Source organism: Clarias gariepinus, chromosome 5 (genome assembly GCF_024256425.1).
Source record: "Clarias gariepinus isolate MV-2021 ecotype Netherlands chromosome 5, CGAR_prim_01v2, whole genome shotgun sequence".
NCBI classification, from domain to species: domain Eukaryota; kingdom Metazoa; phylum Chordata; class Actinopteri; order Siluriformes; family Clariidae; genus Clarias; species Clarias gariepinus.
In genome coordinates, this window is record NC_071104.1 from 18961797 (window position 1) to 18981744 (window position 19948).

The 19948-nt window shown below is 38.3% G+C and overlaps 1 protein-coding gene across 3 annotated transcripts in view; it reads left to right on the forward strand.

The window, feature by feature from the left end:
* myo16 (myosin XVI) overlaps positions 1 to 19948 on the forward strand; it is a 132141-nt gene that overhangs the window by 65133 nt on the left and 47060 nt on the right. For all 3 annotated transcript variants that reach the window (XM_053496130.1, XM_053496129.1, XM_053496131.1), the window contains exons 8-17: positions 1011 to 1086; positions 4147 to 4297; positions 5667 to 5814; positions 6323 to 6433; positions 9989 to 10054; positions 12028 to 12155; positions 14173 to 14278; positions 14807 to 14924; positions 15290 to 15437; positions 16815 to 16926. In XM_053496130.1, the coding sequence (XP_053352105.1) occupies positions 1011 to 1086; positions 4147 to 4297; positions 5667 to 5814; positions 6323 to 6433; positions 9989 to 10054; positions 12028 to 12155; positions 14173 to 14278; positions 14807 to 14924; positions 15290 to 15437; positions 16815 to 16926 (1164 nt within the window). The remainder of the gene's footprint in view (positions 1 to 1010; positions 1087 to 4146; positions 4298 to 5666; positions 5815 to 6322; positions 6434 to 9988; positions 10055 to 12027; positions 12156 to 14172; positions 14279 to 14806; positions 14925 to 15289; positions 15438 to 16814; positions 16927 to 19948) is intronic.

Sequence of the window (19948 nt, forward strand, 5' to 3'; positions counted from 1 at the left end):
TCTCATATATATGCATACTGTATACATTCTCGTGTATTTGTTTTCACTCAGTATATGTTTTAATGTAAAGTAAGCATCCAAAGTCAAAAGACCATTAAAGCATTATAACTGACAAGACTTTATATAATCAATGCTCAGTTTAATACACCATGCAGAAGTTGACTTACATTGCAAAATGAGATTATATGTTTGATACTGCATGTTGTTAACACATACCATATAACATCAGGCACATTGGGCAACAAATACTCCACTGTTATTTCAGTGGCCGTTTCTGGGATCGAGTTGTCAACTTGACTCTCAATGGTATCTGCGCGGGGACAGTAGCGTGAAATACCTTACTCAAGGGCGCAGCAATGGCAGCCTGGCAGTGCTGAGGCTCCAACTGGGGACCTTCCTTATAGCCACCCCTGGCCCAGCATTTGACATAACAAAAAAAAAAATCAATACATAACAATGAAGCACAATACAGTACAAAACAATACAGTACAATGCAATATACAATATACAAAATAAAATATAATTAGCTGGAGTAGAGAATTCGCTTATTCATAGTGAGAAGGTACCAAAAGAAGGCTTGTGCTGTAATAAATAAATGATTTCTCAGCCAGCGTGAATTGCATTACTTTGATCTCAGGCACTGAAACTCTTGACCTCTGCAATAATTAATGATTATAGCTGCCTTTCTTAATTTAATTTGTATGGCCAAATGTTTGTTTTGTGTACAATTATGTTTAAAGAACCTTTACTCAGTACTTAGTGTCGAAGCATACTGTACTTCTGGGTCCTATGTACCGCATTCAGGAAAGCTACAGTAATATAGAAAACTGGGCAGCTGGTGTCATGCGGACGTGTATGTTTGTGCATGCTCCCACCCTTTAGAGCGCTTTGAGCCCACATGCACAGTCTGTTGCACGAATGTGACCTACATCTTCTACAATCTTTGACATTCTGTTTGAACTCATCTCCAGCATGTGTGTATGTGAGCCTGTGTTTTCTCTTCGCTGTAGATGCATATTGTAAACCAGCTGCTGAAGCACAAAGCCGACCCCACTCTACTCAACTGCAATCAAGATAAGGCTTCAGGTAGGACAAGTGCGCACGCATGCACACAGACACACACGCATGCACACAGACACACAGGCATGCACAAAAGTGCATTAAGGTAATGAAACATAGAAAGAGTACTGCATTATACTTGTGGAACAGAGGGTATGTTTAGAGGAGGATGGATAAAATCACCTCTGCTTGATCCTCATTTCATTTGAAACGAACTTTGCATTAGTGTGTAAATGTGACATGTGTGACATAGATCAAAGAAATCATAAAAGGGAGAGAAAGATAATAATATATAATGCTGTGCAGGTGTGGATATCATTGCCGGCTGACCATTACATGTTGAAAAACCTTGTTGCATTTCCTGTCTTGAGCACACCACTTTGCAGGTACAGTAGGATATGACCCAAAAGCGTTGGAGTTTGTGAAGCATAACCATTTTCCTATTAAGTTCAATTAAAATTGCACCCTGCCATTAGCTCATTAAAATGCTTATTATCAACATCTCATATTTAACGATTGTTTGATTGCTCACTTGAAATAAATGGGTTTAATTTAAATGTCAATAGCTAAAATAAACATTTCAATTATATCACCTTGGCCATAATGTGTTCTGTCAGTGGAGGGTTCAGAAATAAATCGATCTGTGACTTCAATTTCATCATTTTGATTCAATATTATTGTACAAATTAAATAATGTAGAAATCTTTAAATCTTATAAAAAATATTTAAATATTATTGATGGTGTACTCTGAATTTAATTAACAGTTTTAATTTTTTTATTAAAGGGTTTGTCTCTAGTTTAAGGCCACTTGTTACCTAATAGAAATAATAATTTTTTATACAACAGTTACTTCCAAACAAGTAACATGATTGGACGAGTGGCTTTCACGAGTGGAGATATAGAGCATAAATGCACTGGGATGTTTAATTATGTGTATTTCTCCTCATCACAGGTTTTCTAAAAATTGTTATTTACACTAACTATTGGTTATCAGCATGGGTAAGAGTAGATCAGTACAGTTCACAATACTGAAAAGAGGGGAGAGCAGCTAAATGCCAAAACCCCACATTAAAAACATGCCATGGAAGAACTTTAGTTGGTTTATTTTTATCATCTTTTGCCATCTAGGCCCCAACTTAATACTTGTTCCACCAGTTACTGAAGAATATGTGTTGGAGGGGGAAAAATAACTAGTTAAATAAGCATCAAATCATAATCTCTTGAGGATAAATGCCATTTGTTGACTTGTTGTATAAACAGTATCCAGTTAGTGGAAAAGAATTTGAAAGAGTTGGAAAACATGTCCAGTGAAAACTTAGATTACGAGCATAATTCGCTCTGGAAGTGGCCTGGTATTTCCAAAACACTTGTAAATCAAAGCAAATTTTGAATCTATGAATTTTTATTTTCTATCAATCAAAAGTAAGAGGACAGAGGAATCGGTCCCTCCCATCTCCTCCTTCTCATCTTACACAGTAAACCTTTCTCCTCTTTTATTAGAATTTTTACACAAACAAACACAAAATGGCAAGAGTGTTTGTGTGAAGGGACACGGGTGCACACAAATAACGACAGGCTGAAACAGAGAGGGAGAAAATGTATCTTTAACCTTTCTAATAAGACTTTCTTTTGCTTTACACGCGCGTGCACACGTGTGTTATAATAAACAGTACACCTGCGCTGTACACAGGTGCCTACAAACACAAAATGAAATATGTTTTACGGATGTTGATTATACCAGTAAGTGACGCGAACAAAGACCCAGCAGGGGAGATGATTACCCACATTTCCGCAGCACAAGAGAGAGAAAAAAACGTTGGCTCAGTTGTGATCACAAGATGCTCAGCGTCAAAACAAGAAGCACATACGTAATAAATGATACTCGGTACTCAGAAACCAAGACTTGTTCGTTTTTCAAGTCAAAATTTATTAAAAATCTTTGCTCGTCTTGCGGAACATTTGCAAACCGTGTTGCTCGCAATCCAAGCTTCCACTGTAGTGTATTTTCGACGCAGATGACTAACCACAAATTTACAAACCTGGTCAGTGTGTTATGTGTTGCATCCTAATGGTTTTAAGGCACCAGAGAATGCTAATGAATAGTTTCAGTTAAACAATGATTTTGGGTAATTGGGTAAAGAGTACTAGATATTTACTTGTCTTGTAGTTAACTTTACAGTATGGTGTTGTTTTGCTAATAATGAGAAAGCCAGAAAGTTAAATTTTTATAGTATTATCACCATAAATAGAGGGTTTTGTTTTGTACAAAACTGAACTGTTTATCTAAAATCACGTCTAAGCATGGCTGTCTCATAGAGTTCAGGTTTTACTTTGCTGTTTCTTTTATATTAAGTTGTAGATATTTTATTCGGATAACTTGACACAGTGTAAATACTTGGATTAGACGCATGGTTCAGAAGTTGCACTTCCCTGTCTGATACGCTTTACTCCCTGTTATTCCCTGTAGCTCTGTTCTCTACTTCTATTCCAATCAAGCGTATAGGATTCATTTAATTCACTAATTAAAACTGGTCATTTCTTAGGGGCACACTAAAGCTTGTCTCTTTAATGTTCCCCCTTTAGTGTGTTTAAGAAAGTGCTTAGCTTTGGTAAAGTAGATTTAAGTGTGTATAGACAGTAAGAGACAGTATGGTGTCACTTGAATAGAATTGCTGTCCTTTTGTGCCCTCTCACAGCGAATCAGATAAATGGAGAGCATTTTATTGTCTCTGTGCTTCCTAAGCACAGATTGATTGATCCACTGTGGGCTTCATCTCCTGTCTCAGTACAGGCAATCCACATGAAAGACAGCGGTAAAGTGTGGTTGAAAAATGAGAGCCCTTACAGACCAGTGAGGGATAAAAGTCACAGCTAGCTACTGAACTCAAAGTGTCATGATAGCTACTGCATCTGTGTTTGCTAATATTAATGGCAAATGGCGTGTTATTGATTGGAAGTAAACTAACCTGCGTGCGCTCAAAATTAACACAAGCAGCTATACTTCCTCTTCCTTCTGAAATCTTTGCCACTGCATAGTGTTATTTATACACTTTTTTTTTTCTTACACATCATTTTCTTAATTTTAGATGTTGCTGCATCAGATAAAATAGCTGAAGTTTTGCTGAAGGCGGAGGAATACTGGGTGCAGAGACAGAAGGACCCCACATTGCTACTCCCTCATTCAGAAGAACACTGTGAAGACCTCAACCAGGATGTCAGCATGCTGGTGAAAAAATTGTACGTAATTTATGGGGACTTACTGTACGCAGATACAAAACGCTTTTGCACTATTGTGTATAAACATGTGGATAATAAAGTACATGCAATTGACGTACAAATAAATTAAATCATCCTCTGTAAACATACATACTGTACACCAATTAGTCCATTATTTATAGTCTGTATGCACAAGACTCACCTCATTGTTTTTGTTTTATTGTTGATCTCATTATCAAATAGCTTCAAAAACATGCGTGAGATGTTAGTTTATTAGATGTGGTTTGTGTGGCAAGGACATGTCTAGACCAATGTCGGGGTAGGGGGGTGGAGTAGCATTTCTGAAACATTTACTATGTTTACATGAACAATTTTCCGGAAATCATTCTGATTAGAGATTCCAGCTTGACTGTTTACATGGATGCTGATCAGATTTGCGCTTACATGGTTAAAGCATTTACTCAGAATAGAGCTTTCCTGACATGCATGAAATGGTTCTGCCCTCTGTACATCTGACTTATCCATGATTGGTTAAATGCTTTAGTACAAATTAAATAAGGAGTCAATCAGTGCTCCTTCTTTAGCCAGGGACCAAGTGAGTGAAAGGAAAAACAGAATTATTTAGTTCAGAAAACTCTTAAAGTCTCATAAGTTGGGCAAAACATGCACAGAATAGAGAAACGATCAGATGACATGTTTACATGGGTAATAATTACCAGTTGAAGGGATTATTATAGGTTTACGCCACTCCTTTATTTCAAATAAAAATAAAAAATTAATTCCGATTGAGCTAGGGTCAGACTGTTCTGATTGACGTGTTTCTTTTGCAGTATTATTGCAATTGGTGTCTCTTGTATACAAATGCAGGAGTATTAAGCTAATTTAAAATCACATCTGTGTGTTCTGATTCACGTGTACAAACTACTGTATGTGTTAACTAAATTTTTGCACAAGATTCTAGTGTGTGCAGTTATGATTATCAGTCTTAAGCTTTGCTGTTTTCACTCTACATACTGTACTATACTTCTCTTTAATTGTTTACATTTATTTGAATACTTATTGAATTTTGATATTTGTGGATATTTATTTGTTTACATATTCTGAGATTTGCGAACACTGATAAATGAGGAGTGAAAGTAAATGATAGGATAAAGAGATGATTATCGTTAATCCTGCACAGATGGACTACAGAGTTCTGCATCTTGCCATATGTCGAAGTTCTTGTGTATTTGTTCAACCAAGTGAAATGTAAAATAGTCCTGATGTTTACACAATTCCTTATTCACTTTGTCTCTTATTTAGTGCTTTTCATTTCTGTGAAATACACATATGTGTATTGGTAAGTCTATTTGAATTATTTGTATACCAATGTAGTGTATATTTCCTGCAGAACGCCTATGACATTGCCCATTTCAAAGAGGGACAGCCTGTCAGAGAAGGACATCATGTTTCGGGATTCAGGAGCCCTGACCTGTCAGTCGTCCCAGGACAATGGGCTGGATGGGCCCTATCCCAGTAGCACTAACAAACTGGAACAGGTAAAGAACAATATTCAGCCACTAACCACTTCTGCGTTGTTCAGCCTTCATTTGTCTTCTTGACATTGAGAGAGACCAAGACAAATGTTATGTATGATGTAGACTTGTACAATGTAGCAAGCTGGTCTTGCCTTCTCTACTGAACTTTATTGTATGTGGTGTGTGTCATAGCTGATAAATCGTGATCTAGTAGAATCTGTCCATACCTTGGTAGAAATCCTCAAATTAATTTTGACCTCTGACCTCTGACCTGTAAGGAATATTGGATGTGATGGGTCTTACAGTCCTCGGAGAATAGGCTACATGACATTGTAAATGTGTGTAGGTGGTTAACTAAATGTCTTCGTGCCTTCGAGTTTTAAGCCTTAAGATGGTATTGTGACTGTGTGAAAAATTACATGACGTGATTAAGAAAAGATCATGCTATAAGAGTGAGGAGATAGGGTGTGAAAGCACTCCTGGTTATAGTTTAGGAGATTAAAGCTGCCCTGATGTTGTTTTCTTTCAGGTAAAGTTAATGCCTCCGGCTCCAAACGACGACCTGGCCTCTCTGAGCGAGCTGACGGACAGCAGCCTTCTGTACGAGATGCAGAAACGCTTCGGCAACAACCAGATCTATGTAAGTTTGCACAGAAGCACACTCTGTGGACCCTAGCTGGGGTAGTTTGAAGCTTCTTCTTCTTCAGCACTCGCTGTATCATATCGATTTGTAGATCTCTCTGAGGCACTGCAGGGAAAATGAAATGCCTTTTTTAGGAAAGGCGCTCGCTCTGAGTCTCATCCCACATGCAAGCCTGCACTTAGGGCCTGACTTAGAAAAACTCCCCTCCTCCATTCTCTTGAGATAGCTGGAAGAGAAGAAGGTCTGGATACTTGCCTTCAGCACACATTTTGATCCCTGTCTGAGCCATTGGGCTCAGTATGCTCCAACTCAAGGGTGTGAGCTTGCCAAGAGCTAGAACACACTCACTGACACTCTCGCTCTGCTTTGAGATTTTGGACTCAGCCGAGATTTTGACTGTAGCTTTGCCAGACCCTGGTGTGTCCATGGCAGCCCTTTAGGCTGCTCTATACTGTACACTGTCCAGACACTATAGAGAGATGCTAAGAGGCTCCTACAGTGTTTATTTCTTTGTTTATTTGGGGTTACTCTGTTACAAAAAGGCATTCTTTAGTCCACTTAAATGGATTATTAGACAGTGTGCTGAAATGAAAATGACTATCATTATTATAATATTTAAATTATTTAAACTTTTTATTTGATTGGGTATTTTTAAAAAGCAATAATTAATAAATAAATAAATAATAGTTAAAAATAATATTATTACTAATAACAATAATAGTAGTAGTAATAATAATAATAATAATAATAAAGTAATGATATACTTATTATTATTATTATTTCTATAATTTTAACTATAATTTTTAAAGCAATATAAATAATAATAATAATTATTATTATTATTATTATCAGTATTATTATTTTTATTATTATTATTATTATAGTAATCTCAATCTGTTGCATTTCTTTCTTTTTCTCTTATTTATTTACACACACAAACACACGCACATGCACAAAAAGCCTTTATAGTAATTTATCACACATTCTCAAATAGTTTGGCCTCCATGTGAGTCAGTCGAGGTTTGATTAATGGAGAAAATCAATGTCCCCTATACTTTTCCCTCTGTCCATGGTGCAGATTGTTTGAGTAGTTCTGCTATCGGTGGCTCCGGGCAGGCGGTAATGCCTGGCCACTAGCTCACTCTCAGTGGGAGACTGAAGACTCTACTAGCTGATGGCTGGAACAAAATCAATGCCTAATAGCTGCAGCTATTTCCATGCTGTTGTATAGAGCCTAATGACGCCTCAGCCCTGGGTCTGTGTGTGGAAGGACCGTTTGAAATAAAGAGGGAGGAACAGATTGATGAGGAGCGAGTGAGTGAGAAATGCTGGAAGAGCAATTTCTCTAGTGAGCAATGCAACCTAATGATGGTGAATTAATATTGTAGTATAGGAAGTGAAGGGAGAGTAATGTTGATATGGAGAGAGATGTTCCTAATGAACAAGCGGAACACAGGAAACGGTTTATATTTTTGTTATAAATGTAACCTCAAGGCATGCTGAAAAATGCAGGTTTCAATGAGGAAGTGTAATTGTTTGTATTTTTGTGGTTAGCCTTACTATTTCAGTGCAGATGTATATAAAATATTTAGTTTTTGAATTAGTCTTTGGACATTAGTATTTGAGATTAGGATGGCTTTTATCTGAATAAAGGTTGTATCCTCTACTTTGCGGCTAATAGACTTATAGACTTGTGCCAGTGTTGGAGTTGAACAAGTCAAGTTTAAAGTCAGCAGCTCACAATCTTACGGTGAGTCCAAAAGTCCAATCCAAAGTTCAGATTAGGGTACCTGGGGTATTACCTTTCTAATTGTATAATTTGATAGGACTATTAATGGGATAATCACATCCATGCTGATATTCGGTATAACGGCATGCTTGTAAGTGGGATTATGACTGTAAAGAACAGTTCTATAATGAAAGTCGTTTGCATATATGGTGAAACATTTTGTATAATTTTGCTCTGACAATGAAAATAGTTCCCAAAGAAGGCACAGCTGGACAGCACATTGCTTGTTGCCATGCAACACAGACTGAGTGACAGCATGTTTCAGTGACACGATTTCAATATAAAACTCAATAGTTCAATAGTATGCTGTGAACACAAAATAAGCAAAATGATGGAAACACACCGGTGCTGTTATACTTGTGTACCAATGTTTTTCTTATACAATCAAATTAGTCGACTGAAACTAATTTGTATAATACAAATAACATTATTTAAAGGGTATCTATTATGTAAAATGATCTTTTGGCAATTTTAGACATTTAGATGGTCTGCATGTTGGTGTATGTGTGTGCAAACAAAAAAAAACATGGGGCAAAAAAAAAATCTCAGCTTTTTTCCCTTTTTACATTTTTGTATTCGTCAAGGCAACAACCAATTATATTTTTCTTCCATTGTGACCTCCTACTGAAAGACAGACAGACGGACAGATAAAGTTATTGAATAAATAAATAGATGAATAAATAAAAACATATAATACACTGTTTACAATAGTGTACAATAGTCAGTTGGGAATCTTAAAAACTGCACATTATGGGCCATTAACTAGTCAAAAATGTTGTAAAATAATAAGAATATACTGTTTCTACTGTACACACATGTACATGATAATTGTATGATGAAAGTAGATAAGGACAAACCCACTGCCTGCTCATTGCTGTTCCCTGGTAGGGTGTGATGCAGCAGTTGCTGAACTGTACATAGAGACATAGAGACTGAAATGCCATGTTTAAAAGTTTAAGGTATGACAAATGCATAACATAGCTCTGTGACCTACTGTATGTTAATTAGTTTAAGACATAGTAAAATATAGGACCTTCAGCATATCTAGCCTATGTACACATTTACACAGAATATGGAACATTCGGTGAAGATGTCAAAGTTGAAGCGTTAGATAAGTTTCACTCAGGAACTTAAACCCAGGACAAGTTGTGTCAAACCTAAGTTTGAGTCCAGTACATAAATACGACCCGGTGGGTGAAAATTAACTAGGCAATATTTGATGGCTATAGAACTTGTTGTTTCACTGGAGCACCACCCCATGGATGCACCACCCCATTTTGCTCTTACTGTGCGGGCGTGGTTAGTCAAGGATTTTCCAGACCGTTAACTGGGACAACGCAGACCTCATGTTTCCTGTGGGGCTACATAAAAGAGGAGGTGTAAAGGACAAAGCCTCGCACACTGGAGGACTTGGATTCACGGATTCCGGAGGTTCAAGGCAATATCCCAAACAACTTCCTCCAGAAGACTGTGCATTCCATCCTCAGACGTTTTAGAAAATAGTTTGATGCCACCGATGCCTATGTTGAAATTTAAAAACTTGCTTTAATTTCTTTATGTAAAAAAGTACATGTACAATTAGTTTTAATACCTTTGTATCAGAAATATGGACTTTGTTACCGATTCATAATGCCTAGTTACTTTTCACTCACCCTGTACATCAATACCTGATTTTAAAACACAGTTTCCGTTTGGGTTTATTCTGTCTTTTAATCTGCCACGGAATTTGTTTTATGAACTGCGCATTTCTTCCTGTTTTTCAGACGTACATTGGTCACATTCTCCTTCTTATAAACCCCAACAAAGACCTGCCCATCTACTCTAATCTCGTAAGTACTTTCTCTCATTGCTTGCACATTGTTTATGCTCTGACCGGTCCTGTACTGTAAGTGATGTGTACCATATCAAAAGCTCCAGGCATGTACTGTAGAAGAAAGTGGCCTTGATCTTATAATTAATAATTCATACTTTTCCTGTCAGTGATACTCAACATGCCTTACAGTCCTCCAGGTCTCAACAGTCATCCTTACATTGTTTTTTTTTTTTTTATATATATATATTTATCAGTCCCCTTCCCCCCCTACTTTATTATCTACCTAATCTCTTCATCCCCTCCCTCATAAGTAACCCAGACACAAGTATTGGACTTAGCTCTGGCTGGCCCTGTCTGTGCATGCAGCTGTCCCTCTATAGACAGACAAAGTGTGCTCATCAGGCCCTGCTCAGTGAGAGGAGAAATAAAAGATGACAACATGGCCATCTGTTTGCTTTAATGCTTAAAAGGACACACTTCAATTGATGAGGTCCAGAACAGGGCCTGGTTACACACACATTCACGAGCATACAGAAAGGTCCAGCTTGGTTTGTGTGTGGGGAGTCTGCCCTCAGTGGCCCTGTGTGTCAGATTCATTTCACTCATGGCTTCTCGTGTGTGCCTCCTTCTGAGCACAGTGATGCACACCGAGGCAGAAATACAGCATGTCTCATCATCTATGATCACCTCAGAGCTCATTCTGTTATTTAATACAGAACAATGCTACATCATCTAACAGCCTTGCTTTATACTGACACATATTGCTTTTTGGGATCGTTTCAGTTAACCTCCTCCCCATGCCCAGTGTCTACAGCAGTCTTGCAATCGGTATTGCTTTCCTGTCAGCTGCTGGGATAACTAGTTCCTAACTGGTCCTAAAGTTTCCTGTCTTGCATTTATCACACTCTTATCTGTTTTTTTTTTTTTTTTTTTGCACTTACAGTACATAGCAGAGATGGTATTTTGTGTTTTTTCTAATGGTTTTATCCCAGGTTCAGCATTTATTTGCTCTGTTTAACCACTCATCTTTATATTTTTTTACTCTTGAGCTCTAGGACTGTATTTGTTCTCATTCCCTCTAGCTTTTCCCTTTTACATTATCTGTGTGTCCTTGTGCTGCCCGCAGTGTGTGCATGCATGCTGTGTCTCCATAAAAGCGAGTAATGAGATCTGAGCTTCCTTTGCGGGGTGAATGAGGATAAAGTTCACTTTTGTGAATAAAAAACACTCACGTGTGTGTATGTATGTATGTATGTATGTATGATGGACTAAGTTTTTTTTTTTTGACATTGCACCACATATAGTGGAAGTCAAAAGTTTAGACACTCCTTCACTCGAATTCAGTATTCAATGATTTTTGTTTAGTGAACAATTATTAAATTATTCTTAAACACCAATGTTCAGCTGTTATAGCTGGAATAGTTCCTGCTAGAACAGTATTGTCTGAATAGAAACTGGCTCTCAGGAAAAACATCCCAGGAAAACAAGAGCAAGACTTACCTCTATTGCAGAAAAGTGCATTTAGAGTTACCAGCTTAAAAAAATCACCAATGAACAGCACCTCGGTTTAGAGCCGTTATGAATCCTTTACAGAGCATAAGTAGCAGACATGTCTCAATGACAACTGTTCAAATGAGACTATTGCAATCGCATAGTTTGACACCTTGCATAGTTTGGATGCCTTTAGCATCAATTTACAATGTAGAAAGAAAAATCAGGAAAGACCTTGGAACTAAAGGTGTGTCCAAACTTTTGACTGGAACTGTATGTATATATACGGTACATGTGTCTTAAATATACCAACTGACTGTTGTTGTTACTTAATTACCTAATTACATATGTGTTATTTCAGAGTTTTGAAGTCTCCAGTAATGTTCTATAATGTAGAAAATAAATCCACACTTGTATCCAAACTTTCTCTCTCTCTCTCTCTCTCTCTCTCTCTCTCTCTCCTTTATTTCTCTCTCACTTTTGCCTGTTCTCTTTCAGGTCAGTCAGTTGTATCTGAGCTCCAGTGGTCGCCTCTGCTCCTCTCTCCCTCCTCACATCTTCTCCTCAGCTGAACGCGCGTTTCACATGATGTTGCAGGAACGACGCCCTCAGTGTTTCATCTTAAGGTACAACAAACACATGTCTGTTCCTCGCCTAAACCGGTCACTAGTCACTTTCCATGCAGCTCGACTTATTGCTTTCTCTAGGCGTCACATGGAACATCGCCATCTAATGGCAGTACACTAAAACTGCTTTTCCTTAAAATTCCAAGAGTTTGAAATGATCAGTTACATTATAAGAAGAAAGGGCTGGAACATTTGTGCGCTGTTATGTTGTATTTTATTTTTGTACAGATGTTGAATACATATCTCTCTTGACCTTTAAAATATCCATATTGCTTTAGTTTTTTTGATTTATAGTTTTGTAGTAAAACTGTTCAAAAGCGAGGCTCTTGTATAATAAATGCAGCAATTACACTCGCACACAATTTAAAGGTTTCTTTGGTAATACACTTAATGCAGCTCGTTTTTCTTGGAAATATGCTAGATGTGCTATTTTATTTTACGCCTGTCACCCTAAGCTACTGATCCTTAAGCAAGTATTTAAATGCTTAATATGTTTTAGTTTAATTGCCGTTATTACCTTGCAAATTTTCAATTATCCCTTGGAGCAACTTAAGTGGTGTATGTGTGTGTGTGTGTGTGTGTGTGTGTGATGTAGTGACTGGGCTGATCTCTGTATATTTTGCCTGTTCATGTAAATGAGTATTTGAGTGTGTGACTGAATCTTTGCCCTTTGGTTAAAACCATTCTGAAGTAGAGCGTATTAAACACATGCAGAGAGATTAATGTTCTCGGGGACAGAGTGCAAATCCGGACCTGCTAAATGGTCATGAAGAGATTAATGGGCGTAGGAGCTTCAATAAGGCTTAGCCTTTGTCCGCTCCTGGGCCAAGGCCACTTCTGATTGCAATTAAATCCTTACTTGCAATTTAACTCTTTTCCACTTCCAATGGCAGCACATTTTTGCTGAGGTAGCGAGGATCTGGCAACTGTTGTAATGTCCTTACTGCATGGATAATCCATCACACAGACATGTCCTCCCACATACACTCCTGGCTCTTGGGTGAGAGGAGAGCAGTGCTGCTAGCTACACTTTAGAGCCTGCAGGGTCAAAGAAGCAGAAACGGCCAGGTGCACTTTAGAGACGACGCAAGTCCTATACACACATGGGTTTGTGAAATGCTTGAAAGTGCCGCTTGAATTCAAATATAGCCTAGAAATCATTTCACAAAAGAAATAGGAGAGGGGGAAGGAATAACTGGGGCATCAGCCTCTATAAAATAAATGGTAGAAGGCACTAATGAAAAAATCCATCTGGGAGGGCTGGTGCTCATTCCTCCCCTGTCTTTTTCTCTTTATCTCTATCACTCCCTCTCGCTCTCCATCTGTCTGTCAGAACTTTATTCTCAAGAGTAGGTTTTGACAAGTACTGTATATTTATTCTTCTTTGGTAATCATGTTGTGCTGGTCAGGGACACGTGCTTTTTACTGGAACGCCAGGACTATATGCTGGATGTAATGGGTTACACCTCCACACACACTTATTCACTTCACTTAGTAACAGATTAGAGTAGCCACTTCACCCACCTGGATGATTCTGGCCTCCACACAGAGCTTGGGGTTTGAACCAAGTCCCAGCAACACAGCTCTTCCTTTATTAATGTGTGAACTCAGAACTATGGACTAGTAATTATTCTATATAATTTTAAAACACATTCAAACCAAGAGTCAGGTAATGTCAGTGTGATATTAAGACTCGCTGGTGAGTGAGTAAGGCAGAGTGGCTGAGATTTAAGTTCTTCATTTTAAAAGCTTGTGGTTTAAAATACAAGATCTACCCTTCACCTTGCTTTAAGTTGCTCACTAGTGCCACCTAGGCATCTAGTAACAGCACTAATGCAGGTCTGGTAGATTGGAGACGAGTGTGGGGAGTGAGAAATGACCAGACAGGGAGTGTTAGCACAGTAAAGTGTAAGATGTTGAGTGTTTGCATTTGTCTTAAGGAAATCAGGTGCATGTATTTCAGTACGGGCTATGCCGATATCATGTATCTTATTCTCCCTTCCCTGTTTTCTTTCAGTGGCGAGAGTGGTTCGGGGAAATCCGAGGCCTGTAAGCACATCCTGAAACACCTCGCTGCCCGATCATGTCCGAAAGGATTCGCTCTGGAACTACGCATGAAGCATGTGAGTGCGATATGAATCTCTATTACAAATGATCTTTCTTATTAAATGATTTTGCTGGGGATTTATATTGCTGGTTTCTATGTAGGTTAGTGGATAAGGGAAGAACTTTTTATGATCTCTACAGATGTCAAACTGGATCTGTTTGGTTTGCTTCCTGTCTGGATCCAGTTTGACACTCCTGCTGTAAACCATTACCCGAGTGTCAAAGTCATAATTAAAGAAATCAGAAATTAAACAGCTATCCTTGAAATTTTCAGGGATTTTAGTTAAAGTGGTCTTGGCTTTTTGTCAAATTGTGTTGAAAATATTTAGTTGCATTGTTTTTAAATTCCTGATCAGAACAGACTTTTTGTTAGAATTTGACAATAAAGTCAACTTCCATAATTTTCCATACAAATGAGTTCAGTATCGAAGTTTGAATATGTTGCGATACTAAAAATCACACCAGAAAACCTGACTTCATTTCATAAGATCGTTTGTCAGTCTTGGATCATGCCCTAGATTTTTCTGTTGGCTTTTTTCTTTCAGGTGAACGCTATCCTGGAAGCTTTTGGCCATGCTAAGACGCCTATGAACGCTAACTCCAGTCGCTTTGTTAAGCTGCTTTCCCTGCAGTATAGTGAGAAAAGAAGGACTCTACTCCGAGGTCTGTTCGACACATTTCACGAGACATATAATCTGTTGTCTTTTACACAATTGTAGTAGTGATATTTGGATGTGCAGAAGCACCTGGCAATGGTGTCTACTATGAGTTTGGTGGTTTGAATTGTTCCACCAGGAGATGGCGCCATCACTCCACTCACTGTCCAGCTTCTGTCTTATTTCCACTTAACTTATTTTCTGTTAGAGAATAATTATGTTACAAATTGCAATGCTTTCTTTCTTTTTTTTTCTGGGATTAAAATTTAATGTGTGTATCTTTGGTGTGTGTGTCTCTGTGTATGTGTGTGTGTGTGTGTGTGTGTGTGTGTGTGTGTGTGTGTGTGTGTGTGTGTGTGTGTGTGTGACCAGCACGCGTGCACACTTACATGCTGGAAAAGGCTCGGATTGTCCACACACACCAACAGCAGCAGAATTTCAACATCTTCCATCTGATGGCTGATGGGCTTTCAGCTGAGGAGAGGAGTACCCTAAACCTCGACAATATTAGAGCCCAAAGGTAAACACACATTTCTTTACATGGAAATGGAGAAAGGAATTATGAACATAGAAATGTAACACACGAAAACATGAGTGGACGAAATTATATGAAGCGTTTATGCTATTAAGTGCAGAATCTACAGTGCTGTGGAAAAGTATTTAACCTAAGACTCCAGACTGATACGCCTCAGATCCTGGGTTTCTCATCTGTCTTACAAGTACAAAATAATGCAATACCTGATCTTGCACTCCTTCTACTCCATTACTGTTTGAATTGTGGAATATGCCTGTAATATGGGAAAAAAGGCATGGCTGTGATAACCTGGTCATCCAGTACTGTACGCTCAGGTCATAAGCTGTCTTTATTTTATTGCCACATGATGTTGCTGAGTTTAGACCTGACCAACTGAAGCAACCCCAGAAGGCCCGGGCCACTGCCTCCAGAGGCTTGTACAGTGAGCACTACTGTGTGCGTGATGGATGAGACCATCACTCCATGCGCTTTCCTTCTTACCCTGACGCGCCCATCACTTTTGAATAGGGTCACTCTGAACTCATCAGACCACATGACCTTTTCCTCTCGCTCCAAAATCCAATCTTCCGACATAATTATTTAAGAAATGAGAAGCTACACACTGCATCAGTTAGGGTTAAAAGGATTGTTGCCAGCTGAAGCATTTTAATGCAGTAAATATCATAAAAATTAAAGGATCTTACATATTTGCTTTTGAAATCCAAAGCAGTGCATGTGTGTTTTAAAGGTAACACACTAGGGTTTCTTCACCCCAAGAGTCTGTCAGATGAACATAAAGGTTTAAATAAAGCAAGCCTTTCATTCCCTTTCGCAAGCAAGTCCCCCCCACCCACCCCCCCTCAACACACACATGAATAGGGGTCAACATAGGTGTGCTTGTTTAAAAATGCATCCTTTAATCTGTCATATTATTCCATGCACTGTTTTTGAACTTTAGATTTTTAGCATGATTTGTAAAAACGAACAAAAGTCTGCAAGTCGATTTTTTTTTCAACAATAAATATTGCATTGACATTTTAGTTACTTGAGGTATTTAATCTTTAAATATGTTTCAATATTAATAAGCAAAACGGTATTCTCTCTTACAGCAATTAATAGAAACAACTTTAAAATCAATGTACAGAGATGAACAAATAAAAATGTTTCTTTATCTTTAACTTTTGATATACAGTATAAGGGTAAGTGTACTTATATTTACAGTAGCCATGAACTGGAGAAAGAGCCTAAGTCGTGAATGAGCAGCTGTGTGTAATTACTCCACTGTAAAGAAATGAGATTTTCCCTCATAAGCAATCTCATGGCTTTTACAATTGACAAGAGTACAATGTGGTTCATTGTGTGTGTGTGTGTGTGTGTGTGTAGGTACCTGAGCTCAGTGACACCTGGTGAAGCGCCTGCAGTGAACATGGAGCAGAGCAAAGAGAAGCTGGCAGAGCTGAAACATGCACTGAGTTCCCTTGGATTTAACAAATCAGTACGTTAGTCTCATACTTCATACTGTACTTTGGTGTGTAAGTGTGTGTGAGAGAGATAGACAGGCAGTCAGAGGGGATCTAGATTCAAATGTAAGTCAGTGGTCAGTTTTAACAAATGCTGCATGACACACTTGTACACACATACATGCGAGAGGCATTCAAGTCAAACCGGGAATTTTGTTGGTACAGAATAACAACACAGTTATTAAAGTGAAAAATCCCTTTACATTTCCACATAATTGCCTGGTTCACCAATGTACTTATTCCAGCGTTTCACCAGTGCTTTTATATTATCAAGGTAAAGAATTTTCTCAACATGCTGGAGCTATGCTCGTATATAGCCTTCTTCACTTCTGACACGCTGGCCTCCCAAGAACTCCTTTATTGACTTATGTGGAAGGTCACAACTGTATGGAGAATGTGGCAGTAACTTCCAGCCAAATTTCTCTAATGTGCAAGTGGTGTGTAAGTAAATTATCTACTAAAGTTATCTCTTTTTGCAAGTTGGTGACATGTTATCAGGCATTCTATTCGCTGTGAATGCTCAAGGTTTGTACTATGCTATACTGTTCCCAGTTATTATAAATGAACTCCCTACGGCTTTTTAATATAATCTCCATTTCCTGAATTTCTGAATCTGTGTGATTACAGGCTACAGTCGAAACATTTTAGCAAGGGATCTCATGCTATGAAATGTTTTACTAAAGCTGATTTTCTCTCGTGTTATTTGCTGTCAGTCCTGAACCACATTTCAGTGTTTACTCTGAGCAACAATGATGTGTGTTATCCCATGTACTGTATACTGACCTCCTCGATTGATCGTCACTGCAGCTAATGGAAGAGTAGAGATATCGTATGAACACAGTAGGAAATTTGTGCCATCTTGTGTCACACCAATATATAACACTTGTCTTTTTTTTGTTAAGTGCTTTTATATTATATTAATGAGATTTTACAAATTAGTTGGCACAGTTTTTTAGTGGTTTGCATTGGCGTCTAGTACCTCCAGTGCTGGGGGTTTGCATGTCCCTGTGAGAGTGGAGTCTGCATGCTCTCCCTGTGCTTGGTGGGTTTCTTCTCACAATCCAAAGACATACAGTGTAGGCTAATTTTTTCCAAATTGCTGTAGTGTATGATTGGGTGTATGAGTGTGTGCTTGTACCCTGCAGTTGGTGGCACCCTATTCAGTATTGTTCCCAGTATTGTGCCCTGAGATCCCCAGAATGGGCTTCAGGGCCACTGTGGATAAATAGATAAGACAATGGATAGATGAGAAATTTACGATAGATAGAATAAAATTTACATTTTATTTTTATAATTAATTTATATTCAAATTACTTAATTGATTGACTTGCACATATATTAAGACTGATATTAATTACACGATTCTGATTTTGCACTAGAATGCACAAATTTTTTTTACCTCGACCTTGTGTATAACCAAGTCGGTATGTTCACATGCACAGTTACTGTAAGTTGTGCTATGGTTATAGCTCACCTAGACTCTTTAATTCCACTGCTACTCTTGTCACAGTATACAATCATGTTAAGGGAATTGAATAATGGAAGTATGTCCGACTCCGCTACGATAGATAGCGATATATTTGTTAGTATTTGACCTTTTCCAGCCTGAACTATTACAGACCAAAGCAAATTGGTAGCATGTCGAGCGATGGGAACATGGACAGATTTACAGTGTTGTACATTTCATATGTGCTGCACCCCGGCGTAGGTGCAGGTCTCATTTCATCCAAGCAGAAGCCACACCTGATTTCACCTGTTTAATGAGTTGTTCTTGGCCTTCAATAGACTATCAGGTGTGGCTTCTGCTTGGTTGAAATGAAAGCCTGCACATACTGTACACCGGCACAATAATAATTATAATATTATTATTATTATATTATTTGAGTGTGGTAGACTGAACACGCCGTGTATGTGTGAGAATATTTAGGTTTTTACAGTTGAAAGCGAATATTAAATTTTTAGTAAAACACGACAGTGAAATGAATCTCTGAAGCGGCAAAAAAGATATTTTGTGATCTTAGACGATGAGAGAATTTTGCTTCCAGCAAATATAGCAATAGAAGTATGTGTATGTGTATATGTGGCAGGGTGAGTGGCCTTGGGTGTTGGCAGCCGCTCTAGACCTGGTCTTATGCTGTATTATAGTGGTTTAGAGGAACAGCACCGTAATGCTACTCTTTACAGCTCATTACCGTATGTCTGCAGCCTGATGACTTACCAGCTAATAACACACAACCCACAGAGCGCGTTTTACTGCCTAGCCACAACAACCTCATTCCCAGGTTACACCGGGGTGCCAGTTTATTAGGACAGATTTATGCATGTACATTAATTTGTAGTTGTCTTTTATTAGGAATAAAAGTGTAGAAGTTAATAAACTGGCTTCTGAGTGTGAGGTCATGTTCATATTCAAAAAGAACTCAGTAAAGAGTGTGTTGGAGAAATAAGCAGAGGGGACTGTGTTTGTCTTATCGTAGACAGGGGGTTTAAAACGGGTGTTTAGGAACATATTTTGAGAGAGAAACGTGTATTGGAACCTTTAGGGTAATGTAAAGATTGTGATAAAGACCTCGGTGCACTGTGTTAGAGTTCTAACAGTCTTTAGAAAGTGATCTCACTTCAAGTGTCTCTTTTAATGGCTTCTGTGGATATCATTAAGAGAGACCTTCAGATCTCTCTTTCTTGCGCACACACACACACACACACACACATACAGGATTTGCTTTTAAAGGATCAGTGCTTATGATATCAGAGAGCAGAGTTTTCTCACATCAGGAATTCAGACTAATGTCCTGGTTTACCCTTACTGAAACTGTTTGACTCTCTCTCTCTCTCTCTCTCTCACACACACACACACACACACACACACACACACACACACACACACACACACACACACACACACACCAGGTCTCCAAACAGAAAAAGTGTGTTAATCCTATCAAGAACTCTTCTAAATCTCCTTCATTAAATAGGGATTGTTCCTTCATCTCATCA